General features: G+C 37.5%; 1 protein-coding gene across 4 annotated transcripts in view; it reads right to left on the bottom strand.

Annotated features, from left to right (window-relative positions):
• The window catches only part of LOC100241468 (protein ENHANCED DISEASE RESISTANCE 2), a 78,333-nt gene that overhangs the window by 37,166 nt on the left and 15,718 nt on the right, over window positions 1–25,449 (bottom strand). For 3 of the 4 annotated variants that reach the window (XM_010666465.3, XM_002262825.5, XM_059734719.1), the window contains exons 3-9: window positions 17,946–17,999; window positions 16,979–17,044; window positions 16,499–16,602; window positions 13,968–14,035; window positions 13,725–13,880; window positions 13,520–13,560; window positions 13,317–13,417 (exon numbers count right to left, since the gene is read on the bottom strand). In XM_010666465.3, the coding sequence (XP_010664767.1) occupies window positions 13,317–13,417; window positions 13,520–13,560; window positions 13,725–13,880; window positions 13,968–14,035; window positions 16,499–16,602; window positions 16,979–17,044; window positions 17,946–17,999 (590 nt within the window). The remainder of the gene's footprint in view (window positions 1–13,316; window positions 13,418–13,519; window positions 13,561–13,724; window positions 13,881–13,967; window positions 14,036–16,498; window positions 16,603–16,978; window positions 17,045–17,945; window positions 18,000–25,449) is intronic. The other variant, XM_010666469.3, reaches the window with a different exon arrangement.

The raw sequence follows: 25,449 nt of genomic DNA, 5'->3' as shown, positions 1-25,449 counted from the left end.
TTTGATTATTTGGGACTCAAAGAAACTATGCAGTGAGGAGGTGGTAATAGGCTCCTTTTCTGTCTCAGTTAAGTTTTTGTTGGATGGATGTGGACCCCTATGGTTGTCCTCAGTTTATGGTCCAAACAATTCCTTACTTAGGAAGGTATTTTGGGTGGAGTTCTTAGACATTTATGGCATTTCCTTTCCTTTCTGGTGTGTGGGCAGTGATTTTAATGTTATAAGGAGAATTTCAAAAAAATTGGGAGGCTCTATTTTAACTTCTAGCATGAGAGACTTTGATGGATTTATAAGAGATTGTGAATTAATTGACCTCCCTTTAAGGAACGCCCCATTCACTTGGTCAAACTTGCAAGATTCATTTGTGTGTAAGAGATTAGATCGGTTTCTTTACACAAATGAGTGGGAGCATTTCTTTCCTCAAAGCCTTCAAGAAGTTCTTCCTAGATGGACATCGGATCATTGGCTGATTGTTTTAGACACCATTTCATTCAAGTAGGGGCCAACTCCTTTTAGGTTTGAGAATACGTGGTTGCAACATCCTAGTTTCAAAGATTGCTTTAGAAGTTGGTGGAGAGGCTTTCAGGGAGCTGGTTGGGAAGGTCATAAGTTTATGAGGAAGTTACAATTTGTTAAGGCCAAATTGAAAGAGTGGAATAAGGAATCTTTTGGAGTGCTAAAGGAAAGGAAAAAAAACATACTTTGTGATATTGCTAACATTGATGCTGTTGAGCAAGAAGGGGTTCTTTCTTCTGAACTTTCACACAAAGAGCTTTGAGAAAGGGGAGTTAGAGGAATTAATTTTGAGGGAAGAGGTTCATTGGAGACAAAAAGCTAAGGTGAAATGGATAAAAGAAGGGGATTGCAATTCAAAGTTTTTTCACAAAGTGGCTAATGGCAAACGAAATAGGAAATTCATCAAGTTTCTGGAGAATGAAAGAGGCTTAGTGTTGAATAATATTGATAGCATCACAGAAGAGATCTTACTTTTTTATGAAAAGCTCTACTCGAGTCCTCCTGGAGAGTCTTGGAGAGTAGAAGGCTTAGATTAGTCTCCTATCTCAGAAAAGAGTGCTTCTAGGTTGGACTCCCATTTTACTGAAGAAGGGATTTCTAAAGCCATTTTTCAGTTAGGTAGGGATAAGAAGCCGGGGCATGATGGATTTACCATTGCAGTGTTTCAAGATTGTTGGGATGTGATCAAGGAGGACTTAGTGAGGGTGTTCGCAGAGTTTCACAGATGCGGGATAATTAATCAAAGCACCAATGCCACCTTCATAGCTCTTTTGCCTAAAAAAATCCAGACAAAAAAATTTCAGACTTTAGACCTATTAGCTTGATCACTTGTCTCTACAAGATAATAACAAAAGTCCATTCTACTCAAGGTGCTTTTGTTCAAGAGAGACAAATTTTAGATGCAGTTCCAATAGCCAATGAGTTAGTGGATGAGAAAAGACGATCAGGGGAGGAAGGAGTTGTCTTCAAAATTGACTTTGAAAAGGCTTATGACCATGTAGATTGGGATTTTTTGGATCATGTGTTGGATAGGAAGGGGTTTAGTACTAGATGGAGGTCCTGGATGAGAGGTTGTTTGTCATCGATCTCTTATGCAATTTTAGTGAATGGAAATGCTAAAGGGTGGGTCAAGGCAACTAGATGATTAAGACAAGGTGATCCTCTATCCCCTTTTCTGTTTATTATTGTCATTGATGTGTTGAGTAGGATGTTGTTAAGAGTAGAGGAAAGAAGTATGTTGGAGGGTTTCACTGTAAGAATAGAATAAGGGTGTCTCATCTGCAATTCGCAGATGATACCATCTTCTTTTCTAGCACATGTGTGGAAGAACAACAAACTCTTAAGTTTATTTTGTTAGTATTTGGGCAAATTTATGGGCTTAAGGTCAATCTTGACAAAAGTAACCTTTATGGCATCAACCTTGATCAAGATCATCTCTCTAAATTAGCCTTGTTGCTTGATTGCAAGGTTTCTGATTGGCCTATACTCTACTTGGGTCTTCCTTTGGGAGGGAATCCAAAGGCTTGTGGCTTTTGAGATCTAGTGATTGAGAGAATTTCGTGGAGATTAGATGGGTGGAAAAAGGCTTATTTATCTTTTGGAGGTAGGATAACTCTTATCCACTCATGCCTATCCCACATTTCTAGTTACTTTCTATCCTTCTTCAAGATTCCTGCTTCAATGGCTACAAAAATTGAGAGATTGTAAAGGGTTTTCCTTGGTCAAGAGTTGGGGAATGTAAAAGAGATCATCTTATTAGTTGGGATGTAGTGTGTAAACCGAAGACAAAAAGGGGATTGGGGTTTGGGAAGATTTCTCTTTTAGGGAAATGGTTGTGGAGGTATCTTAGGGAGAGTTCAACTTTGTGGCATCAGGTCATTCTAATCATTTATGGGACACATTCTAATGGTTGGGATGTCAACACTATAGTCAGATGGTCACATCGTTGCCCTTGGAAGGTGAAGAATTTCTGAATTCCTTTTTTTTTTTTTATTCGGTACACACCATACACATATATATACACAAAATGACTGAATAAGAAAATATCAATCTAGCTTGATTCTCTCCTAAAATTAGGAAACTGAATCCTAAGGAAATATCCTAGATAATCTCTCCTTTTTTATTCTTAAAATACTTTCCTAAATTAAAACCCTAACTTTGAATGCCAAATTTCAACACTCCCCCTCAAGCTGGAGAATATATATAATATAATCCCAACTTGCAAGTTAAGTCTTCGAAGTTAGGCCTAGGTAAAGCTTTGGTGAGGATGTCTGCAGTTTGGTGCTTGGTAGGAACGTAGTTCAATTTAACCGTCTCACTAGTCACCTTCTCTGTGATGAAGTGTCTGTCAATCTCAACGTGCTTGGTTCTGTCATGATGCACGGGGTTCTTTGCTATGCTTATAGTTGCCTGATTATCACACATCATCAGAATCGGAGATGAACTCGTTTGTCCCAGTTCACTAAGAACCCTTTTTATCCAAATCCCTTCACAGATTCCCTGTGCTAGTGCACTGTACTCAGCTTCTGCACTACTTCTGGCTACAACTGATTGCTTCTTACTCCTCCAGGTAACAAGATTTCCCTAGACAAAAGAACAGTATCCAGAAGTGGACCGCCTGTCAATGATGTTTCCTGCCCAATCCGCATCTGAGTATACTTTAGTGTCACGATACTCTGTCTTTCTGAAGAATAGACCTTTCCCTGGTGTCATTTTTAAATATCTAAGAATCCTGTAAACTACTTCCATGTGTTCCTCAGTGGGGCTATGCATGAATTGACTTATAGCACTCACTGCAAAGCCAATATCTGGCCGAGTGTGTGAGAGATAAATCAAGCGCCCGATGAGTCGCTGATATCTCCCCCTGTCTACCGGTGTACTCTCTTTCTCGATACCAAGTTTCTTCTGACTATCCATAAGAGTATCAATTGGTTTGCATCCAAGCATACCGGTCTCCTTAAGAAGATCGAGTATGTATTTTCTTTGAGAGACTACAATTCCCTTCCTTAATCTAGCCACTTCCATACCAAGGAAATATTTCAAATTTCCAAGGTCTTTAACTTCAAACTCTTCTGACAAATACTTCTTCAAATTCTGTAATTCCTCCATATCATTCCCAGATAGAATAATATCATCGACATAGACTATCAATATGGCCATTTTCCCGGCATGAGACTTCTTGACAAATAGAGTATGATTAGTCTGACCTTGTTTGTAGCCCAGCTTCAAGACTGCCTTTGTGAATCTATCAAACCAGGCTCGGGGAGATTGTTTAAGGCCGTACAAGGATTTTTGGAGTTTGCAAACCTGATTCTTTGCCATACTTCCTTCGAAACCAGGTGGTATTTCCATGTAGACTTCCTCTTCTAGGTCACCATTTAGAAACGCATTTTTTATGTCCAGTTGTTGCAAGCACCAATCTTGATTGACAACCAATGAGAGAAGAATCCTGATAGTGTTCAGTTTTGCAACAGGAGCAAAAGTCTCCTGATAGTCTATCCCATAGGATTGTGTAAACCCTCATGCTACCAAACGAGCCTTGAATCTCTCGACTGATCCATCTGCTTTGTATTTTATGGTGAAAATCCACTTGCACCCCACGGGCCTCTTCCCAACCGGCAAATCTGTGATAGTCCATGTCCCATTCTTCTCAAGTGCATCAATCTCATCTTGTACTGCCTTCTTCCATTCTGAAATTTTGAATGCCTCTTGTATTGTGTTGGGAACCTGAGTATCATCAAGAGAAGCAGCAAATGCTCTGTAAGATGGTGATAGCCCTTCATACGTAACATAATTCCCAATTGGATGATCTGTACATCTCCTAACACCCTTCCTCAATGCAATCAGCAGAGTAGAATCATCAATGCTGGGAATTAACACCTCTCCAGCCCTATCCTCACCTATGTTCTCTTCAGGTAGACTTGAAATAGAGTCAATATATTGGCCACATGTTGGCTGTGATTCGTGCTCTAATTCCTGTCTTTTCCTCCTCCTGATGTAAACTTGTAAGTTCTCATTAGCAAGTTGTGGGGCTATAGGTTGAATAGGCATGGGAGACTGGATGGTCACGGGAGAAGGAACATTTGTGGGCTGGGCTGGCTGGACTGATGACGGCATGGGTGTGGACAACTCAGTGGGCGCGAATTGGGAAGGATTTGGTGACTCTGAGTGAGAAAAAGATACAACCTCAAGAAGAGACTCCCAAACTTGATGCTCATTCATGCTCTCCCCCTGAACATGAGATTTGGGATAAAAGAAGACATGTTCAAAGAAAAAGACGTCCATGGTGGTGTAAAATCTTTTGTTGGTTGGAGAATAGCATTTGTAACCTTTTTGGGTTGGAGAAGACCCTAGGAAAATGCACTTATTGGCTCGAGGAGCAAATTTGCTACGATTTTGAGGATACACATGAACGAATGCCCTGCAACCAAATACTTTGAGTGGTAAATCAGAAGAGGCTACACGGGTGTGAGGGAATTTTTTTAAGAGAAGTTGACGTGGGGATTGAAAGGTAAGCACTCTGGATGGCATACGATTAATCAAATAGGTAACTGTGAGAATGGCTTCCCCCCAAAAATAGTTTGGAATATTAGAGGAAAACATAAGGCACTGGGCAACCTCCAAGAGATGTCTATTCTTGCATTCAGCCACCCCATTTTGTTGTGGGGTGTCAACGCAAGAACTTATGTGGATAATGCCATGATTTTGAAGATAAGTACTGAGACTACTAGTAAAGTATTCCTTTGCATTATCTGACTTGAGGACTTGAATTTTGGAATTGAATTGATTTTGAACCATAAGATTGAAGGTTTGAAAAATGTGCCCGACCTCTGACTTTTCTTTCATAAGGAAAACCCATGTTACCTGTGTATGATCATCAACGAATGTCACAAACCATCGTGAGGGACCCCACACATCACTATGTACTAAAGAGAAAATAGTCGAAGGTTTGTATGGGATTTGAGGATATACTGTTCGAGTATGCTTTGCAAACTGACAAATTTCACAGTGCTAAGATGCTGGATTTTTATTGATAAATAATTTGGGAAACAATTTTGCAAGGTAAACAAAGCTAGGATGACCAAGGCGATAGTGTAACATTATAATCTCACTATCTTTATTGACCTTATAATTTGACACAGAATTGAAAGACTCTAACATACTCTGAGACTGTACGCAACTTGCTTGAGAGACTTGGTTTGAGAATTGGCCACATGGGAGGAGGTAGAGCCCGGAACACAGTTCAGCACTGCCAATCATCTTCCCCGATTTCAAGTCCTGAAAAACACACGAGTTTGGATAAAATTTAGTAACACATTGGAGATCACGGGCCAATTTGCTAATGGACAAAAGATTACAATCCAAATTTGGAACATGGAGGACAGAGTCAAGATACAAGTCTTTAGTAAGTTTTATGGAACCTGTCCCGACAATTTTTTACTTTGAACCATCAGCAATATGGACGGATGAATGACCATTACTTGGCTTGTAATTTTGAAGAATGGAAGCATCTCCTGTCATGTGATCAGAAGCACCTGTGTCCACTATCCACGGCTTCATTCCTCCTCAATTAGCAGTGAAGGCTATCCCAGTAGTACTGCCACTGCCAACTTGGCTTAATAGTTTCTGTAGCATCTCCATCTGCTCTTTGTTGAATGGACTCGGCTCGGGAACAGATGTGCTCTCAGAGTTGGCAGCCACGTGTGCTCTGCCATCTCTGTCAAACCGTGGCTTTGGTTTCCAATCAACCGGTTTTCCATGAAGCTTCCAGCAAGCCTCCTTATAATGGCCTGGTTTCTTACAATAATCACACCAAGGCCTATCCCGTTTCTGACGATCTCCACCACTACTATTAAATGACCGAGCAGCAAGGGCAGAGGCATCCAATGTTGGGGCAAGTTGCTCTTTGGATCCCATCATCACTTTCTTTCTACTTTCTTCACGCCTAACCTCTGAAAAAGCCTCCTTGAGACTTGGCAGGGGTTTAATGCCCATGATTCGGCCTCTAACATCATCCAATTCCCTGTTTAGTCCTAGGAAAAACTTAAACAGTCTCTTTTGTTCCACAATTTGCCTGTATGTTGCTGCATCATCCGAACATTTCCATGACTGAGTCTCGAATAAGTCAAGTTGCTGCCAATACCTTGTGAGTGTGTTGTAATACTGAGTAACTGACTGCTCTCCTTGGCGGAAGTCATGTAGGGCTGATTCAACCTGAAAAAGTTCTGAAGTATTTTCAAAACTTGAGTAAGTTTCTTTGGCTGCATCCCAGATGTCCTTTGCAGTCCCAAACAGCAAAAAAATTTCACCTATGTCATTGTTCATGGAATTGATAAGCCATGACATGATCATGCTGTTTTCAATCTTCCACTTCCTGAAACTCGGTTCTGTAGTTTCTGGCATGGCTGCTTCTCCAGTGAGATACTCATCCTTTCCTTTACCGCAAATGAACAACAACACAAATTGTGACCACTGTAAATAGTTATGGCCATTTAATTTGTGTCTTGTGATGAGAATAGGAGAGGAATCACTGCCACCAAGGTTTGGAATTTCATAACTACCCCCTGATTCTAGTGTCGTGGCGCTGGATACTTGTGATGATGCCATTCCGTATTTTGTCATGGAGATGAGGAAGACAGCCGAATATGGTTGCTGGAAATTGGGAAAAGGAGAAAATCAGAGATACCGGCCTAATGGAAAAGAAAAACAACCGTGGCACCACCGGAAAGGTAGAAGAACACTTCCCTAGGCACGTGCAGGGATTGGGGTTGAGAAAAAAATAGTCGGAGGACGTCGGAAAACTGTTCAGAGGGCCCACGGAGGCAAAAGAACCCCAAAAGAGGCACGTGCAGGGCTCGGATGGCAGAACGGGTATGAAGGGTGGCTAGTCGGCGTCAGGCGAGGCTGGAGGAGGAAGCGCGTCGCCGAAAAGTGGCTCACGCGCCGGTGCGTGAGATGTAGTCGCCGACCAGAAAAACGCGCGTGGCCGGCGCGTGGGTGGTTTTCTGGCTTCGGTGCTTTGGGAAAAATTGGAGATCTCCTCCAGGCGCTCCTTGTGGTGTGGGAAAAAGATGTCGCCGGCGGTGAATGTTTTCTGACGACGATTCGACCGACCAAAAAGCGTTTTCTCCCTTGGCTCTGAGAACAGGGACTGATGGCCGGAATGAGAGATGGCCAGAGAGAGAGATGGTCGGATTGAGAGATGGCTAGAGAGACTTGGCCGGAATGAATGATGGCCTGAATAAGAGGCGGCCAGAAGGGATTAGGGTTTCAGAAAACTGGCTCTGATACCATGAAGAATTTATGAATTCCTTTTTTTTTTTTTTATTCGGTACACACCATACACATATATATACACAAAATGACTGAATAAGAAAATATCAATCTAGCTTGATTCTCTCCTAACATTAGGAAACTGAATCCTAAGGAAATATCCTAAATGATCTCTCCTTTTTTATTCCTAAAATACTTTCCTAAATTAAAACCCTAACTTTGAATGCCAAATTTCAACAGAAGGCTATTGCACATGTCTTTCAGGATTTTTCCAAGTATACTCGGTTTGTGGTAGGAGACGGGGAAATAATTCGCTTTTGGAAAGACTTATGATAAGGGGACCAACCTTTGGGATTCCAATATCCAAGACTATTTAGAGTAGTTACAGCTAAAAATATTCCCATATCTTCAATTCTCGGTTCTGCTCGTCCCTTCTCTTGGAACTTTAATTTCCGTAGTAACCTTTCTGATTTTGAGATAGAAGATTTAGAAAGCCTTATGTGGTCATTTGATTGGTTGCACTTATCCCCATCAGTTTTAGATGCGAGATCCTGGTATTTATCTTCTTCAGGGTTATTTACAGTCAAGTCTTTTTTTCTACCCTTGTCCCACCTTTCTAATTTATCTCCAGTTTTCCCTACTAATTTTGTTTGGAATTCTCAAGTCTCTTTTAAGGTCAAGTCCTTTGTCTGGTTAGTGGCACACAAGAAGGTAAATACTAATGACTTGCTACAATTGAGAAGACCCTACAAAGCTCTTAATCCTGACATCTGTAATTGTGTATGAAGCATGAAGAATCAACAGATCATCTTTTCTTACATTGTTCTTTGATGATGGGGTTGTGGCACAGATTATTTCAGATAGCTAAGATGGATTGGGTCCCTCCGAGGAGCATTTCTGACATGATGACCATCGATTATAAAGGTTTTGGAAAATCCAAGAGAGGCATAGTTTTGTGGCAAACTGAGTGTATTGCTATAATTTGGGTTGTGTGGCGGGAAAGAAATGCTAGGATTTTTGAGGATAAAGCTAGGAATTTAGAGAATCTATGGGATTCCATTCACTTCCTTGCTTTTTTCTGGGCTTTTTGCTCCATGGTTTTTAAGGGTATTCCCCTTAGTGTGCTGCAACTAGATTGGCTAGCAATGTGCAGCTCCAATGGGGTGGTCTAGCTAAGAGAGTTTGTTCATTGTTGTTACCTTTTAGCATCTTGTTTTTGTATTCTTGTTGTTTAGTTTGCTTTTGTGGGAGGATTCCTCATCCTTCTTTTGTACTCCTTAATTCTATCAATATATTTCTTTGTCGTTTCCTATCAAAAAAAAAAGAGTATGGTGTCATCAACAAACCATTAATGAAGCACCATTGCCGTACTTCTACCACTAAGAAGCCCTAAAAAATACCAAACTCCTATTTGAACATCAATCTACTCAAAAGATATGCTAAAATAGTAAAAAAGAAATGAAAAAAGTGGATAGGGGCCCACTCTAATCCTTCTACTCTCCACAAAACTTCATTAGACTTGCTATATATTTCATCAAAGAATATCAAGATTTCCTTTAAAATGCTAACTTGGTCATCTAACATGGTTCCATCCTCACTCAATAAAGATTTAATAAACTTCTTTTTCCTTCTTCCATTAATAATTCTATGAAAATATATGGAATTAAATCCTCCTCCTTGGCCCTCTTTACTCTAGATTTTTTGCCTCCAATGCCTCTTTGTCCTTAACAACATTTCCTCCAACTCTACTTTCTTCGTAGCCCTTAAGGATGGCTCAAGAGAATCTATACCATGGCAATATCCTTAATGATGGAATCCTTCCTCTCTCTTATATCTCTAAAAGTGATCTTATTCCACACTGTCAATTTTGCTCCAATACCTTGCAATTTTTGCATGCAAGTATGTGGATTAGGTGTAAAATAGTGTCTTCTCTAACATCCAAACCTTAGGACTTGGAAACATAGTTGCATTATCAATGTAATTTTCTACATGCCTATCTTCAGCTGAAAACTAGTACTTGTACAATGGCCTATTGCACCCTAGTACTTGATTCATTTGAAGTACCATAATTGAAAGGAACGAATCAAGGACATAAAGGAACTTCTAGAAAACTAGATTTTTGGTGATGCAGTACAGAAAGTAAAATGCAAGGAGAGTACAATTGAAAGGACCTTAGGAATCACTCCTAGAAACCTTAGGCTTCACACCCAAGTACTCTTTGCATCACACAAAGGAAAAAAGTGGTTAAAAATTCATTCATTCATTCATTCATTCCTCTCAAAAAACTAATCAACTACTATATAAGACTTTTCTAGAGACTTATAACTCCTTGGAACTAGACACAATAATAATGCAACTTGAAAATGACAAACTTGGACTGACTACTAACCACATTAAAGACTATTGGAAAATGACAATAATAATGACTGAAAATGGTAACTTATAACCATTGACTAGGCCCATAACTTAATTTCTGAAAGTACTTTCTAGGCTAAACCTATATTGACTTATATAAGATCCCAACTAAGCCCATTATCATCAAGAGAGTGCCAAATTAAAGTTTGAGCCTTGGAGCCCACTCCTTTACTTCTCTGATAAAATTTTAAAGGTGGCTGCCACTTGTCTCCATCAATCCTCTGTTCCTCTTGTTAGACATTCACTCACATTGGGAATATGGATGTGGAAGAGAGAGAACAAACCATATCCACACCCTTAAATCCTAATTATGTGTCATCAGACCTGTGTATTTTGAAGTGTCCACATAACATAGTTCTTCAGATGGTGACAAAGTAATGCTCTTAAATTTTAAAGCCAGAAACTATCTCAAAACAAAAGGCAGTAAAATTCAAAATTTTTACGCTTTCCACATTGAGATGAAAATGATCACATCATTAGCAAACCATAGATGCTATATAGGAGACTGCCAATTTCTTTTAAATGGGAACCTAGAAAGAGATTTTCTATTCCACTATGGATGTAGATCTACTTAAGACATTTGTTAGCTCATAAAATTGAACCAACCAAACCTATTGAAGCCCCAAAAGAGCATTCAACCCCTTATTAACTTCCATCACAGAACCCCAAAATCTGTCTCACATAATCTAAGAAACTCCAATTTCACAACCAATCCCCATTATCCAGCTTCCCACAATGTCCAACACTGTCCTCATAAATTTGAATATATGATTGTCCACCTTCACAAAGGCCCCCTCAGTGAATAACATGTCATATCACAACAAACTTCAAAGAGCTCGTTTATTTATTTATTGTTAACAAAGCTCTGGTGATCGCTATGCATGAACTTCCTACAAGGTTAATTGGTTGACAGTCACTGAGAAGAATAGATCTTTTAATATTAGGGATCAAAGAACTAAAAATGGTAGCATGAGTGTGAACCCAACAAACAATCCCATATGCAAAAAAAGCTTCTATATAAGTTTCAAATCATCCTTCTTGATTCCCAACTATTGTAAATTTTCATACACTGTTGAAAATAAAAAAATTTCCTTAATCAAAATTCATAATTTTGAACCGTTAAATGCCCAAGGGCATGGTAAAGCTAAAAATATATTGCAGAGGAGCTTCAAATTAATACACAATAAATCTTTATTTATATTGCTGAAAAGTGAAGGACAATCATTTGCTACAACTATGGGACAAAAAAAAAATCTTCGTATTGATTTCATTACTTTAAAGGAGGGAATTAATTTCACCTTAAAGATTTCCATAAATAAAAATTAGGCTTTATTACACTTTACCTCCCTAACCTATATCATGTTTTGCACATTACCCTCTCAAGTTTAAAATCGAGCAATGTACCCTCTATGCTTTATAATTGCATGCAATGTGCATTTGTCGTGCAACAACGTTAGCTATAATGAACGGAAGATATATGGGCTAAACATGTGACATGTTTAAATGAGGGCAAAATCGTTATTTCATTTTAAAACCCTAACCCTCCTCCTTCCTCCGATCGTCTTCCTAAATTGGGGTCGAGATCGTCTCCCTAAATTGCAGTAGCCTTTTTCAATTTATCAAAACTAAATTAAAACAATCAATTCAAATTACATAATCAAACAAATCAACCAAAAATAAAAGAGAAAATTGGAAATGGATATAAAGGAGGTTCCTACTATTTGAGAAGCGGAATCCTTGATCAGAAACTCATCTAAAAAATTGATTTTTCAAGGAATGATTAAAGAGGAAAAAAAACCAACAAAGCACCTCGTTTGGCTACTCAAAAACCCTAGGAAGGGAAACAAAAATTCAATTGTGGATCTAACTCCTTGCAATGATTTATTTCACAAAATAAAAAAATGAAAACTTCAATTCCATCAACCAAATGATCATTTCTTTTGCCCTAAAAATAATATTTTATTGTACTTATGGAACGAATGAATTTTGTTTAAAAATAAAAATCCTTGTTTGGTTCCTCAGAAAAAAGCAAACGTTCATAAGCCAAACTCTACCTTCCTCCAAAAAAAAAGAAAAAAAGAACAAGAAGAAGGAGAGAATTTCTCAGGAAATAAGCGGAAACAAAGAAAGGAAAAATGAGATTAAAAACAAAAAAAAAAATACAAAAGGAGAGAATTTCTCAAGAAACAAACAGAAACAGAGAAAGGAAAAATGAGATTAAAAACTAAAAAACAAAACATGTTTCTTGTTGTGCTCATCAATGGCGAATCGAACAAGGTTTTCAATCTCAAGTGCGTTTTGAGATCCATTAGAATCTTGAATTCCTCCAATAGTGGCCATTCTATGGCTTCAACTTCAATTTGGGGATTTAGGAATCTACCAGACGATCGAAGGAAGGAGGAGGGCAAGTTGGGGTTCTGGGGATTTGAAGATTTGAAAACAAAATGACAATTTTGCCCTCATTTAAACATGTCACATATTTAGCACATGTGTCTTCCGTTCATTATAGCTAACGTCGTCGTACAACAAATGCATATTGCATGCAATTATAAAGCATAGAGGGTACATTACTCGATTTTAAACTCAAGGAGGCAATGTGCAAAACGCGCTATAAATTAGGGGGGTAAAGTGTAATAAACCCTAAAAATTATTTAATTTATTTTCATAAGTTTTGGATATTTTAACCATAAAACATAACTAATGCACGTAAGGTAGTAAATATATTCGGTTTGACATGTTATATGTCATGTATGAATGCTCATATTATGAACTTTAAACTAAGAATCATGTCAGTGAGTATATGCTTTTCATAAGGTGTCAAGAAAATCCTATCAAAAAATTAATAAATGGTCCAAAAAATCAGTAAAAGATGAGGCAAATTTCATGAGAAGTAATTCCCATCACTGTAACTTTGACTTGCATAGGGGCATGACCACTTTTATGTATGCTATAAAGAAAGAACATGCGAAAAGTTTCTAAAAGAAAATAACTTAAATGAGGTTTGAAGCAGACCTGCCGGATGATATATACAGAATACATTCTTCAAAAGACCATAATAATGACCATTTGGAATTAATTCATAAAAATCTTTACTTGAAATAGAAAGAACTTACTCAAACCGTGTTCCATCCATGCTCATTACAAGCTCAAATATTTCTTCACAGGTTGCCTTCACAACCCCTACAGCTTTCATTGCTCTACTACAGCTCCTTGGCTGCAAAAAGGAAAGGTACATGTTACGTTGATGAGAAATAGCCTACTGCAAAAGCAAAATCATGAGACGGCTGTAGAATGAAATAAAGAAACAATGCCTTACAAGGTAATCAACTTCAAGAAGCTCTTCAAAAATTCGAAGTCCTGCAATTATCCAGACGAAATGTAATTATTCATGGATTTAATTATGGGATAGCCAGTTACTCAATTGTCTAACTTCCCTCCCTGGATAGGTTATCTTGATTCCTTGATTATCATCTCTGTGTTAAACAGAAAAAATAATGCAAATGGCTGCAAAAATGATTTACCATTTTGGCATTGGAGAAGACGCCAATGCTTTTTGGGGAAGGCTTGATTGTTTTTTTCTTTTTTTTGATCAGAGGAAAAGGCTTGATTGTTGATATCCTGGTTTAACAATTCTGAATCCATTTCTCGAGTCCAGTCAAACACTGAGTCAGGAAAATCTGCCAGTTAAAGGAAGATGATGAGACTCAAACAGGAATTATACTGAACCAGTTATGAATCAAGAAATAAAGGGAATCAAAGACAACCATTTCCAATTGTTTTTCTCCGAACCAAAGCACGATGAGTATCTTCTTCATCATCCTCTGCACTAAACCTATACAGAAATTTCAAATGGATGAGGAATATTCCCAATCTAAGATGTTTTGAGAAAAAGGTGGAGTAATCTAAATAATATGTTCAACATAAGTAATATCAATGAATCCTAGAGAAAAAAAAAAGTATCAAACCAAATTGTAGAATTCACAGCAACACAATCAGAAAAACTTTCGAGGAAGTACATGGAAAAAAATCATCCTTAATCACATCCCAACACTCCTGAAACATTGTAATGGTGAATCTATTAGACCTAGGTGCCTTTTCCTTGTTTAAATAAAACACGGTATCGTAAAACAAAATATATTAAGTCTTTTCTTTTTATTTTTCTTCTTGTTCCTTGTTCTCATGTTAGTCTTTCTATGAGAAGTGATAGCTTTATACACTTCCAGTACAATAACAATAACCACACTTTTTTATCATCACTAACTTCCTCCCCAGATTAGTCCTTTCCACAACTCTAAGAACGTCTTTCTTTTTCTTTTGAGGGAGGAGATTTATGAATTCTCAAAACAACTAACTTAATTGTTCTGGTTTTCTCCCAAATCACCAAAGACTTACAAAAACATCGATCACAAACACAGATTTATAAACACATATCAATGATTGGCATAAGTGCAAATGAAGTAGATTAAGTCTATAAGAAACATAATTTCCAACATGAGTTAGAATCAGATTTCTAGGCCAGCTTCGATGCTCAAATATAAGGTTTATGAATGGCTAAATAACCTATTCGGGTCTATCCAAAGGCTAGTGTCTTTTAGGATCAAGAATACCGAATTTAGAGAAGATCAAATGGTTGGAAAAAAGTTTTTTTGTCTTTAGGTGGAAGAATTACCGTAATCTAGTCTTGCTTGACTCACATTCCTAATTATTTCCTTTCATTGTATAGTAGTAGCAACAAAGATTGAAAAAATGCAAAGGGATTTTCTATGGTCATGGATAGGGGAGGAAAAGAGATCATCTCATTAGCTGAGACATAGTGTGCAAGCCCAAGATGGAAGGGGATTTGGAAAGCGGCCCAAAAGGAGGAAAAGAAATGAATGATAACCCAAAGAGCCTTTGAAGTCCTCACCTTGCCTTAAAAAATCCTCCCATTTTTTTTCCCACCAAACAACCTAAATAAATGTGAGACAAGTGGTTTGCCAAAGAACGTTGCCTCTAATGGAGCTTCCCAATCCCTTATATGAGATGATCATCATGTCACAAATGCTCCTAGGAGGAACCTAGTCCAAGTTAGCTGATCTGGAAAGTCTATATGTCATAGCCCCAAAGTCAACAAACAAAGTAAGAAAAGATGATTCATCATTTCTCCACTCTCCATACACAATAAGCCAACATCATAACTAAGGGCTTTGTAGGATTTTCTCAATTGTAGCATGCCATTTGTGTACACTTTCTTGTGTGCCATTAGCCAAGAAAATGTCTTGAGCATAGATGGGAAATTAGATTTCCATACAAATTTAGATGGATAGAACAGAATTAGATTAAATTGGTTACACAAGACTAAAGCGAACAGAAGAAAAAAGTGAAGCAGAAGAAAGTGAAGCAAAGGAAAGCGAAGCTAGTGAGCAAAAATCCCAACTATTGTGAAACAGTGATTGTGAACTTAACTGTGCTTAAGTTCTTTGTTAATGAAACTCAACTATTGTTAAGTTCAGGTGAAATATCTTACTGTGAACTTAACTATGGTTAAGTTCTTTGTTAATGCAATTCAACTACTGTTAAGTTCAGGTGAAAATTCTGACTGTGAACTTAATTGTGGTTAAGTTCTTTGTTAATGCAACTCAACTACTGTTAAGTTCAAGTGAAAATTCTTTGAACGAACTTTTCACTTGTTCAGAACTAACAATGGAGTCTCTATTTTTTACCTATAATGTTGAAGTGAGATTTTGAATTTTCAAGAAACAGAAAGAAATAAATTAATATTATAAAAAAGAAATTGTTGGTTGCTTACATTTTTTTCATATTTTCGTGACCAAGAATGAAGAATAGATGAAACAATCGTAAGAAGTTAAACTTGATCTCCACAGGAAAAGAGAGAGAAGAGCAACCATTGACCGAATAAAAAAATTAGAACCTAATCTACTATAAAACAAAGGGAAAGGGAAAGTTGTCTTGGAGGGAAAAATGAGGGGGAAAGGGGAAATGAGAAGTTGTATGTGTTGGAGAGAAAAAATAAGAAGGGCATTTTTGTCTCGATCAGGTCAATTTTTTTGCTTTTTGACTAGTGGGTTATATTTGCAAATATGGGGGTTATTTTGACCCCTTTAACCAATTAACCCTAAAAATTTATCAGGATTGGAAAATGTTTACCTGTGGAGAGATTCCAAACTTTGCAGCATAAAGGAAAGAAATGAAAATATACTGTGGATATGGTTCAGAACATGACAGCATTTTTCACTAGCATCCACACACTTATAACCACAAGCAGATAATAAATAAAGTTAAAATTGGTACTTACTGACTTTCATGGTCAGATGAGGAAGCAGCCCTTCCATTATCCATCCCAGATTTATATTCAAATGAAATATATTTATTTCCATTTGCAACTTGTGAGTCCTGATGCTGAACACCATCAATACATAATCAGTCCTGAATACAGTTGCCTGTCTAATTAACAGAATCTTACAGATTTATATAAAATGCCAAACAAGACCTGTAACTATGCTGTAGATCAATATGCTTGCAGATCTAATGGCCATTAACCAAAGTAATGGATGGGAAGCAACAATTTTGTTTTGACCCAAGTAATGAATGGGAAGCAACAATTTTTGAGAAAAACATCCACTACAGTGACACAACTCATTATCACTCATGTGTTTGTGTTTTTTATTAAACAAGAGAGGGAGAGAGGGAGAGGGAGACAGAGAGAGAGAGGGGGGAGAGGGAGGGGAATGAATGAGAAAGGATTCTAGTGTCATGAAATTTGAAGGAAACGGACCTGATCAATTACAGCCTCAATTTTTTCTTTCCAGATTAATGCCTCCTGGATATTGAATGCTGCCATCTGGAACAAAGAACATCGCTTCAATAATTTTCTTCATCAAAGATTCATAGTCCATTAAATTTCAGCTTTCAATATGCAAACATAATGACATTAGAACAAAACATGATAATAAAGGAGACAAGAAAATAAGCCATATGACATTCTGACAAACAATCCTCACTTCAGAAATTGCAGAGGCCGATTCCCCACTTAAAATTTGACATGCTGATTGCAGTAAAAATATTTTTATGTGGACTCCATGCTTAATTATGTGAAGTGCTTCATTGTTGAGTTGTTTCATCCTAGTTTCTAAAGGAGAAACAAAAATATATTCCAGATGTGCAAAAAGGACAAAACCTTGTCAAGTGTGAGAAAGGGCAAAAACTTGAATAAACAGCCAACAGCACTGGGAAACAACAACAAAAATGACAAAATACTGGTGGAATTTTTCTCTGTATATATATTTCAGAGGGAGATTCACAGTTTAAACCAATGTTCGCAGATTGATACACGAGAAGATATTTTGAGACTTTACAAAGAGAGCTGATAGCTTCAAACTTTGGGAGATCAATGTTGGTAGATTGCAACCCAAAAGATCAAAAAACTAAGCTAGCCTTGGATAGAGGATATGCATACCATGCTAGGAAAAGAAGAAAAAAGGGGAAAAAATTAAATAACTATGTGTGTAAAGAAAAATATATCCCAAAAATTTCAGCACAACTAAAATAATCAAGTTTTCTTAGAACAACAACATGATATGGATACTTCATTAAAAATGTGCAGTAAAAGAGAGTTAATAGAATGTGAATGACGTAAACCACTTAATCTGACTTCACTAACCAAAAATCTGTAAAGAGAAAGAAAGACATCAGAGATATTATCTTTACTACTTTTACAGAAAAGGAATGGAAAAACCACGCACCATGATTTGATGGTTCTTCTCTTTCTTGTTGTAAATAGACAAAACATAAACCATCTGCCAAACAAAGATAAGGTAAAATGAGGAAACAAAAACATATAAATTTCGTAAGGCAAGGGAATGCTTTCTTGTACCATAATATTTTTATGATGCATCATATTTAAGCACAGATAAGGATGGAAAAAAATGAATTTTGTAAAGGTATTGGGATGCTGAGATAAATATAGTGTGAGATAGAATGGAAAAAAGGAACAAAGTAATAATAATTTTGTAAATGAGAGGAAAAAAATGAATTTTATAAAGGTATTGGACATTGATATAAATATAACGAGAGACAGAATCACCTTTTATAAAGGTATCGGGCATTGATAGAAATATAATGAGCATTGATATAAAATAACGAGAGACAGAATCTCCACTCTCTCTCTCTCTCTCTCAGTTAAAAAGATTCCATTTAGAATCAGAGTGTCTGGTCAAAGTGGATCAACAACCTAGGCTATTTTAGTGACATTGCAATGAGTATTAACCACCCTGGAGAGTGTGGGAGAAAGTGGTAAAAAATTCTTATTCAATCAACTGTTACAATCCAAATTTATATCCTATATTTACAAAGAAATTTAAGGAAAAAAAATAAATTAATAATCCCTATAAATCAGGACAATCCTTAAAAATCAGAGATTATTCTTCATAATCTGATTTATAGTTATACACACTTTCCTAATCTAATTTACAGCTATATATTACATAAATATATACAAGAGGCCTCAAATAGGAAAATTTAGATTTCTTACACTCCCCCTCAAGCTGGTGAATAGATATTATCCATACCCAACTTGCTTATATTTGCTTGAAATGTTGTGCTCATCAAACCCTTGGTCAAAATATCTGCAAGTTGTCTATCTGACAACACAAGCGAAGTGCAAATTAACCCACTTCCTAACTTTCTTCATGAAGTGTCTATCAACCTCAACATGCTTTGTCCAGTCATATTGTACCAGATTATGAGCAATGTTTATAGCTAATTTGTTATCGCAATATGACCTCATGGGTCCTTCCCATTTAATCCGTAGGCGCTCAAGAATAATTTTAAGCCATAATAGCTCACAAATCCCTTGTGCCATAGCTCTAAACTTTGCCTCTGCACTAGACCTTGCAACATTGGTTGTTTTTTACTCCTCCAAGTTACTAAGTTTCCTCCAAGAAAGGTGCAGTAACCTGATGTTGATCTTTTGCCTACCATTGATCCAACATAGTCAACCTCCGTATAAGCTTCAAGGAACAAATCCGTACCTTTTCTGAAGAGAATTCCCATTCCTGAGCTACCTTTAAGATACTGTAAAATCTTATAGATAGCTTGTAAGTGGACCTCCTTCAGATTATGCATAAATTGGCTCACTACATTCACGGCATAGGCAATATCTGGTCTTGTGTGTGACAAGTAAACCAATCATCCCACTAACCTTTAATGCATACCTCGATCCACTCCTTTGTCTTCCAATGCTTCCCCAAGCTTATGATTTGCTTCAATTGGAGTCTCAATCGGTTTACATCCAAGCTTTCCCGTCTCCTTAAGTAAGTCAAGGATATATTTGTGTTGTGATACAAAAATACCCTCTTTTGACCATGCCACTTCAATTCGCAAAAAGTACTGTACTTTGCCCAAATCCTTTATCTCAAACTCCTTTGCAAGACATTGCCGAAGTGCCTCTTTTTCTTTTCAATCATTCCCGATCACGATTATGTCATCAACATATACTAGTAATGTTGTAACCCTCCCTGAATCGAAATGTTTAATGAACAAAGTGTGATCTCCTTGGCTTTGTTTAAACCCTAGAGATAACATAACTTTTGTAAATCTTCCAAACCATGCTCTAAGAGATTGTTTCAATCCATAATTGGCCTTCTTCAACCTATAAACCTTATTCTTGTCTAAACTTGCCCCAAAACCAGAAGAAACTCCCATATAGATTTCTTCATCAATTTCACCATGGAGAAAGGCATTTTTTACATCAAATTGATGCAAATTCCAATCAAAATGAGCTGCTAAATATAATAAAATTCTCATCATATTCATCTTTGCTACCTGTGCAAAAGTTTCTTGATAGTCACTCCTTATGTTTGTGTGTATCCCTTTGCAACCAGCCTTGCTTTATATCATTCAAGGGATCCATCAGTCTTTTATTTAACTGTAAATACCCACTTGCAACCCACTACTTTCTTCCATTTTGGTAACTCCATAATTTCTCAAGTCTCATTCTTCTCCAATGCTTCCATCTCGACTTTCATAGCTTGTTTCCATTTCTCATTACCAAGTGCCTTGGTTGAGGTTTGTGGAATTGGTATGGAATTTATTTGGGTAAGAAAAGTTTTATGAGATGGTGAGAATTTTCCAAATGACACAAAATTGGACAATGAGTGTTGCACGCATTTACGTGTACCTTTCCTAATGACAATAGGAAGATCAACATTGTCAACATCATCATGTGAGTCAAAAGGAGCAATATAATTGTGTTCCTCGTTTCCAAGAGTTGGTTCAAATGTTTGGACTTGCATGGGTCTACGTTTAGTCACCCTCCTCCTTGAATAAACTTGTAGTGGCTTTGTAGCAATCGGTTCCGACTCCTTTTCTGTTGTTCCAATATCTAAAATAGGGCAGGTTTCAACTATTTTTGGGATTGTTGTAGCTATTTGAGGTGTGCTAGAAATTTTTGGACCTTTTTCATGACTTCTGAACTCTTTTTGGGTTCCATTTGAAGGTTTGGATGGGGTATTTGAAAGTTCGGATGGGGAAGAGTTAGGGAACTCAAGCAAGAACATGTCCTTATCTTTCATAGATTGTGTCTCCCCCTAAAGATAAGGAACTGAAAATTATCCCTTTGTTTCTACAAAAGTGGCATCCATGGAAACAAAAAAAAACAATTAGTTGGACGATGGAAACATTTATACCATTTCTGTGTTAATGAATATCCAACAAAAACACACTTTAATGCTCTTGAATCCAACTTTCCTTGATGATGAGCATGAATATGAACAATCACGGGACACACAAACACTTTAGGAGGAAGCTTACTCGATGTATTGAACTAAGGAAAAAATGTTGTGAACATTTCCATAGGATCCTTTAAACCCAAAACTCGAGAAGGAACCCTATTTTTTAAAGAGCAATTGTAAGAACAACCTCCCCCCAATAGGTTTTTGGAACATTTTTTGGGAATAGGAGAGCCCTAGTAACATTTAGTAGGTGACCATTTTTCCTCTTAGCTACTCCGTTTTGTTAGGGTGAATCGACACATGAAGACTCATGAATAATTCCCTCTTTTTGAAAATAAGATGAAAGTGTTTGATTGAAATAGTCCTTTGCATTATCCGATCTAACCCATTTAATTGACACCCTAAATTGATTTTTGACCATATTATGGTAATTTGGAAAAAAAATGCTCACATCCAACTTTTGTTTTAAAAGGAAGATCCAAGTAACACAAGTACAATCATTTTTTTATATTTTTTTTTATAGGAAACGACAAAGGAATATATTAATAGAAAAAAGAAGAACAAGAGAAGGATGAGAAATCCTCCCACCAAAGAAAACTAAACTACAAGAGTATGAAAACAAGAAAATACAATGTGAAAACGAACAAACACTATAGACTAGACCAACCCAAAAGAATTACACGCCGCTAGCTAATCAAGTTGTAACACAATAAGTGGAGTCCCCTTAAAGACCTTGGAACAAAAAGCCCAAAGAAAAGCAAGGAAATGAATAGAATCCCAAAGATTCTCTGAATTCCTTGCTTTATCCTCAAAGATCCTCGCGTTTCTTTCCCGTCACACAACCCAAATTATAGCTATGCACGCAGCTTGCCACAAAACTGTCCCTATCTTAGATTAACCAAAACCATTGTAATTGATGGACAGCATGTCAAAAATGCTCCTCAGGGGAACCCAATCCATCTTGGCTAATTGAAATAATCTGTGTCATAACCCCATCATCAAAGAACAATGTAGGAAATGATGATCTACTGATTCTCCATGCCTCATGCATAACTTACAAATATCAGGATTAAGAGCTTTGTAGGGTCTTTTCAATTGTAGCAAGTCATTAGTATTTACCTTCTTATGTGCCACCAACCAGACAAAAGACTTGACTTTGAAAGGGATTTGAGAATTCCAAACGAATTTAGTAGGGAAAACTGGAGGAGAGCAAGAACATTGGGATAAGGCAAGAAAGAAAAATTTAACTGTTAAAAGCCCTGAAGAAGATAAAGACCAGGATCTCGCATCTAAAACCGAAGATGAAAAATGCAAACAATTTAGTGACCGCATGAGGCCTTCTAAATCTTCTATCTCAGAATTGGATAGGTTGCGGCGAAAATTAAAGTTCCAAGATAAAGGACGAGTAGATCCGAGAATTGAAGAAATAGGAATATTTTTATCCGTGACTACTCTAAATAGTCTTGGATATTGGGATCCCAAAGGTTGATCCCCCCACCACAAGTCTTCCCAGAACCGAATTCTTTCCCCATCTCCTACCACAAACCAAGTAAACTTGGAAAACTCCTGAAAGACTTGTGCAATAGCCTTCCAAGGACAACGATGTAACCATCTGACTATGGTGTTGGCATCCCAACCATTAGAGTATGATCCGTAAATGCTTAAAATAACCTGATGCCATAGAGCTGAACCCTCCCTAGGGTACCTCCACAACCATTTCCCTAAGAGAGCGACATTCCTTAGAACAATCTTTCCAAATCCCAAACCCCCTTTTGCCTTCGACTTACATACTACATCCCAACTAACTAGATGATCTCTTTTACCTTCCCTAACCCCTGACCATAAAAAATCCCTTTGCAATCTCTCAATTTTTGCAGCCACTGAAGCAGGTATCTTAAACAAGGAAAGGAAGTAGCAAGGCATGTGGGTGAGGCAAGATTGGATAAGAGTTATCCTACCTCCAAACGATAAATAAGCCTTTTGCCACCCATCTAATCTTCTCGAGATCCTCTCAATCACTGGATCCCAAAAGCCACAAGCCTTAGGATTCCCTCTCAAAGGAAGACCCAAATAGAGTATAGGCCAACCAGAAGCCTTGCAATCAAGCAACTTAGCCAACCTAGAAAGATGATTCTGATCAAGATTGATGCCATAAATATTACTCTTGTCAAGGTTGACCTTGAGCCTAGAAATATGCCCAAACACTAGCAATAGACTCTTGAGAGTCTACAATTCTTCCCCCCTAGTGTTAGAAAAGAAAATGGTATCATCTGCAAATTGTAAATGGGACACCCTTATACTGTTCCTACCCACCCTGAAACCCTCCAACGAATTTCTTTCCTCTACTCCCAATAACATCCTGCTCAGTACATCTGCGACTAAAGTAAACAAAAAATGGGACAAAGGGTTGCCTTGTCTTAAACCTCTAGACGCCTTGACCCACTCTTTAGCATTTCCATTCACTAAGACTGCAAAAGATACCGTGGACAAACAACCTCTCATCCATTTCCTCCACCTAGGACTATACCCCTTCTTTTCCAACACATGATCCAAAAAATCCCAACTCACATGGTCGTAAGCCTTTTCAAAGTCGATTTTGAATACAACTCCTTCCTCTCCTGAACGTCTTTTCTCATCCACTATCTCATTGCCTATGAGAACTGCATCCAATATTTGTCTCTCTTGAACAAACGCGCCTTAGTAGAATGAATAGTTTCATGTAGTACCCCTCTTAGATGCCCTGATAACACTTTGGTTATTATCTTGTAAAGGCTAGTGATCAAAGCTAATAGGTCTAAAGTCTAAGATTTTCTTTGTCATGCTTTTTTTGGGCAACAGAAGTATGAAAGAGGCATTAGTGCTTTGATTGATAATCCCGCTACTGTGAAACTCTGCAAATACTCTCACTAAATCCTCTTTGATCACATCCCAACAATCTTGAAACACTGCAATGGTAAAGTCATCAGGACCCGGTGCCTTATCTCTATCCAACTGAAAAATGGCCTTATAAATCTCTTCTTCAGTAAAAGGGGAGTCCAACCTAGACGCACTCTCATCAGATTTTTTTTTTATTTTTTATTTATAGGAAACGACAAAGGGATATATTGAAAGAAAAAAGAAGTACAAGAGAAGGATGAGAAATCCTCCCACCAAAGAAAACTAAACTACAAGAAAACAAAAACAAGAAAATACATAGAAAAAACAAACAAACTCTCTAGGTTAAACCAACCCTTTTGAATTGCACACCGCTAACCAGTCAAGTTGTAACACATTAAGGGGAATCCTCTTTTTTTTATTGGAAACGACACAAAGATTTATTGATAGATAAAAATAAGTACAAAAGAAGGATGAGGAATCCTCCTGCCAAAGAAAGCTAAACTATAGAAAAATACACTGAAAAACAAGCAAACACTTTTAAAAAGACCACTCCTTATGGAGTACACACTGCTATCCAATCAAGTTGTATCACATTAAGGGGAGTCCCCTTAAAAACCTTGGAATAATAAGCCCAAAGAAAAGCAAAGAAAACAATAGAGTCCCAAAGAAACTCTGAATTCCTTGCTTTATCCTCAAAAATTCTCGCATTTCTTTCCCTCCACACAATCTGAATAAGAGCGATGTTTGCAGCTTGCCACAAGGCTATCCCCCTCTTAGACGAACCAAATCCATTAAATTTGATGTACATCATGTCAAGGATGCTCCTCGGGGGGACCCAATCCATTAAGGGGAATCCCCTTAAAAACCTTGAAACAGAAAGCCCAAAGAGAAGCAAGGAAATGAATAGAATCCCAAAGATACTCTGAATTCCTTGCTTTCTCCTCAAAAATCCTCGAGTTTCCTTCTCGCCATACAACCCAAATTAAAGCGAAGCTCGCAACTTACCACAAAACTATCCCTCTCTTAGATAAACTAAAACCATTATAATTGATGGACAACATGTCAAAGATGCTCCTCGGGGGGACCCAATCCAAGTTGGCTAACTGAAATAATCTGTGCCACAACCCCATCGTGAAAGAGCAATGTAGGAAAAGATGATCTACTGATTCTCCATGCTTCATGCATAGATTACAAATATCAGGACTAAAAGCTTTGTAGGGTCTTCTCAATTGTAGCAAGTCATTAGTATTTACCTTCTTGTGTGCCACTAACCAAACAAAGGACTTGCCTTTGAAAGGGACTTGAGAATTCCAAACGAACTTAGTGGGGAAAACTATAGGAGAACTAGAAGATTGGGATAAGGCTAAAAAGAAAGATTTGACTGAGAAAAGCCCTGAAGAAGATAAAGGTCAAGATCTCGCATCTAAAACCGAAGGTGATAAATGCAAACCATCAAGAGACCGCATGAGACCTTCTAAATCTTCTATCTCAGAATCGGAAAGGTTACGATGGAAATTAAAGTTCCAAGAGAAAGGGCGAGTAGAATCAAGAATTGAAGAAATAGAAATATTTTTATCCAAGACTACTCCAAATAGTCTTAGATATTGGGATCCCAAAGGTTGGTCCCCCCATCACAAAT

The sequence above is a fragment of the Vitis vinifera genome, chromosome 2 (genome assembly GCF_030704535.1).
Source record: "Vitis vinifera cultivar Pinot Noir 40024 chromosome 2, ASM3070453v1".
NCBI lineage: Eukaryota > Viridiplantae > Streptophyta > Magnoliopsida > Vitales > Vitaceae > Vitis > Vitis vinifera.
Note: the sequence above shows the minus strand (reverse complement) of the source record. Positions and strands in the feature narration are given on the sequence as shown.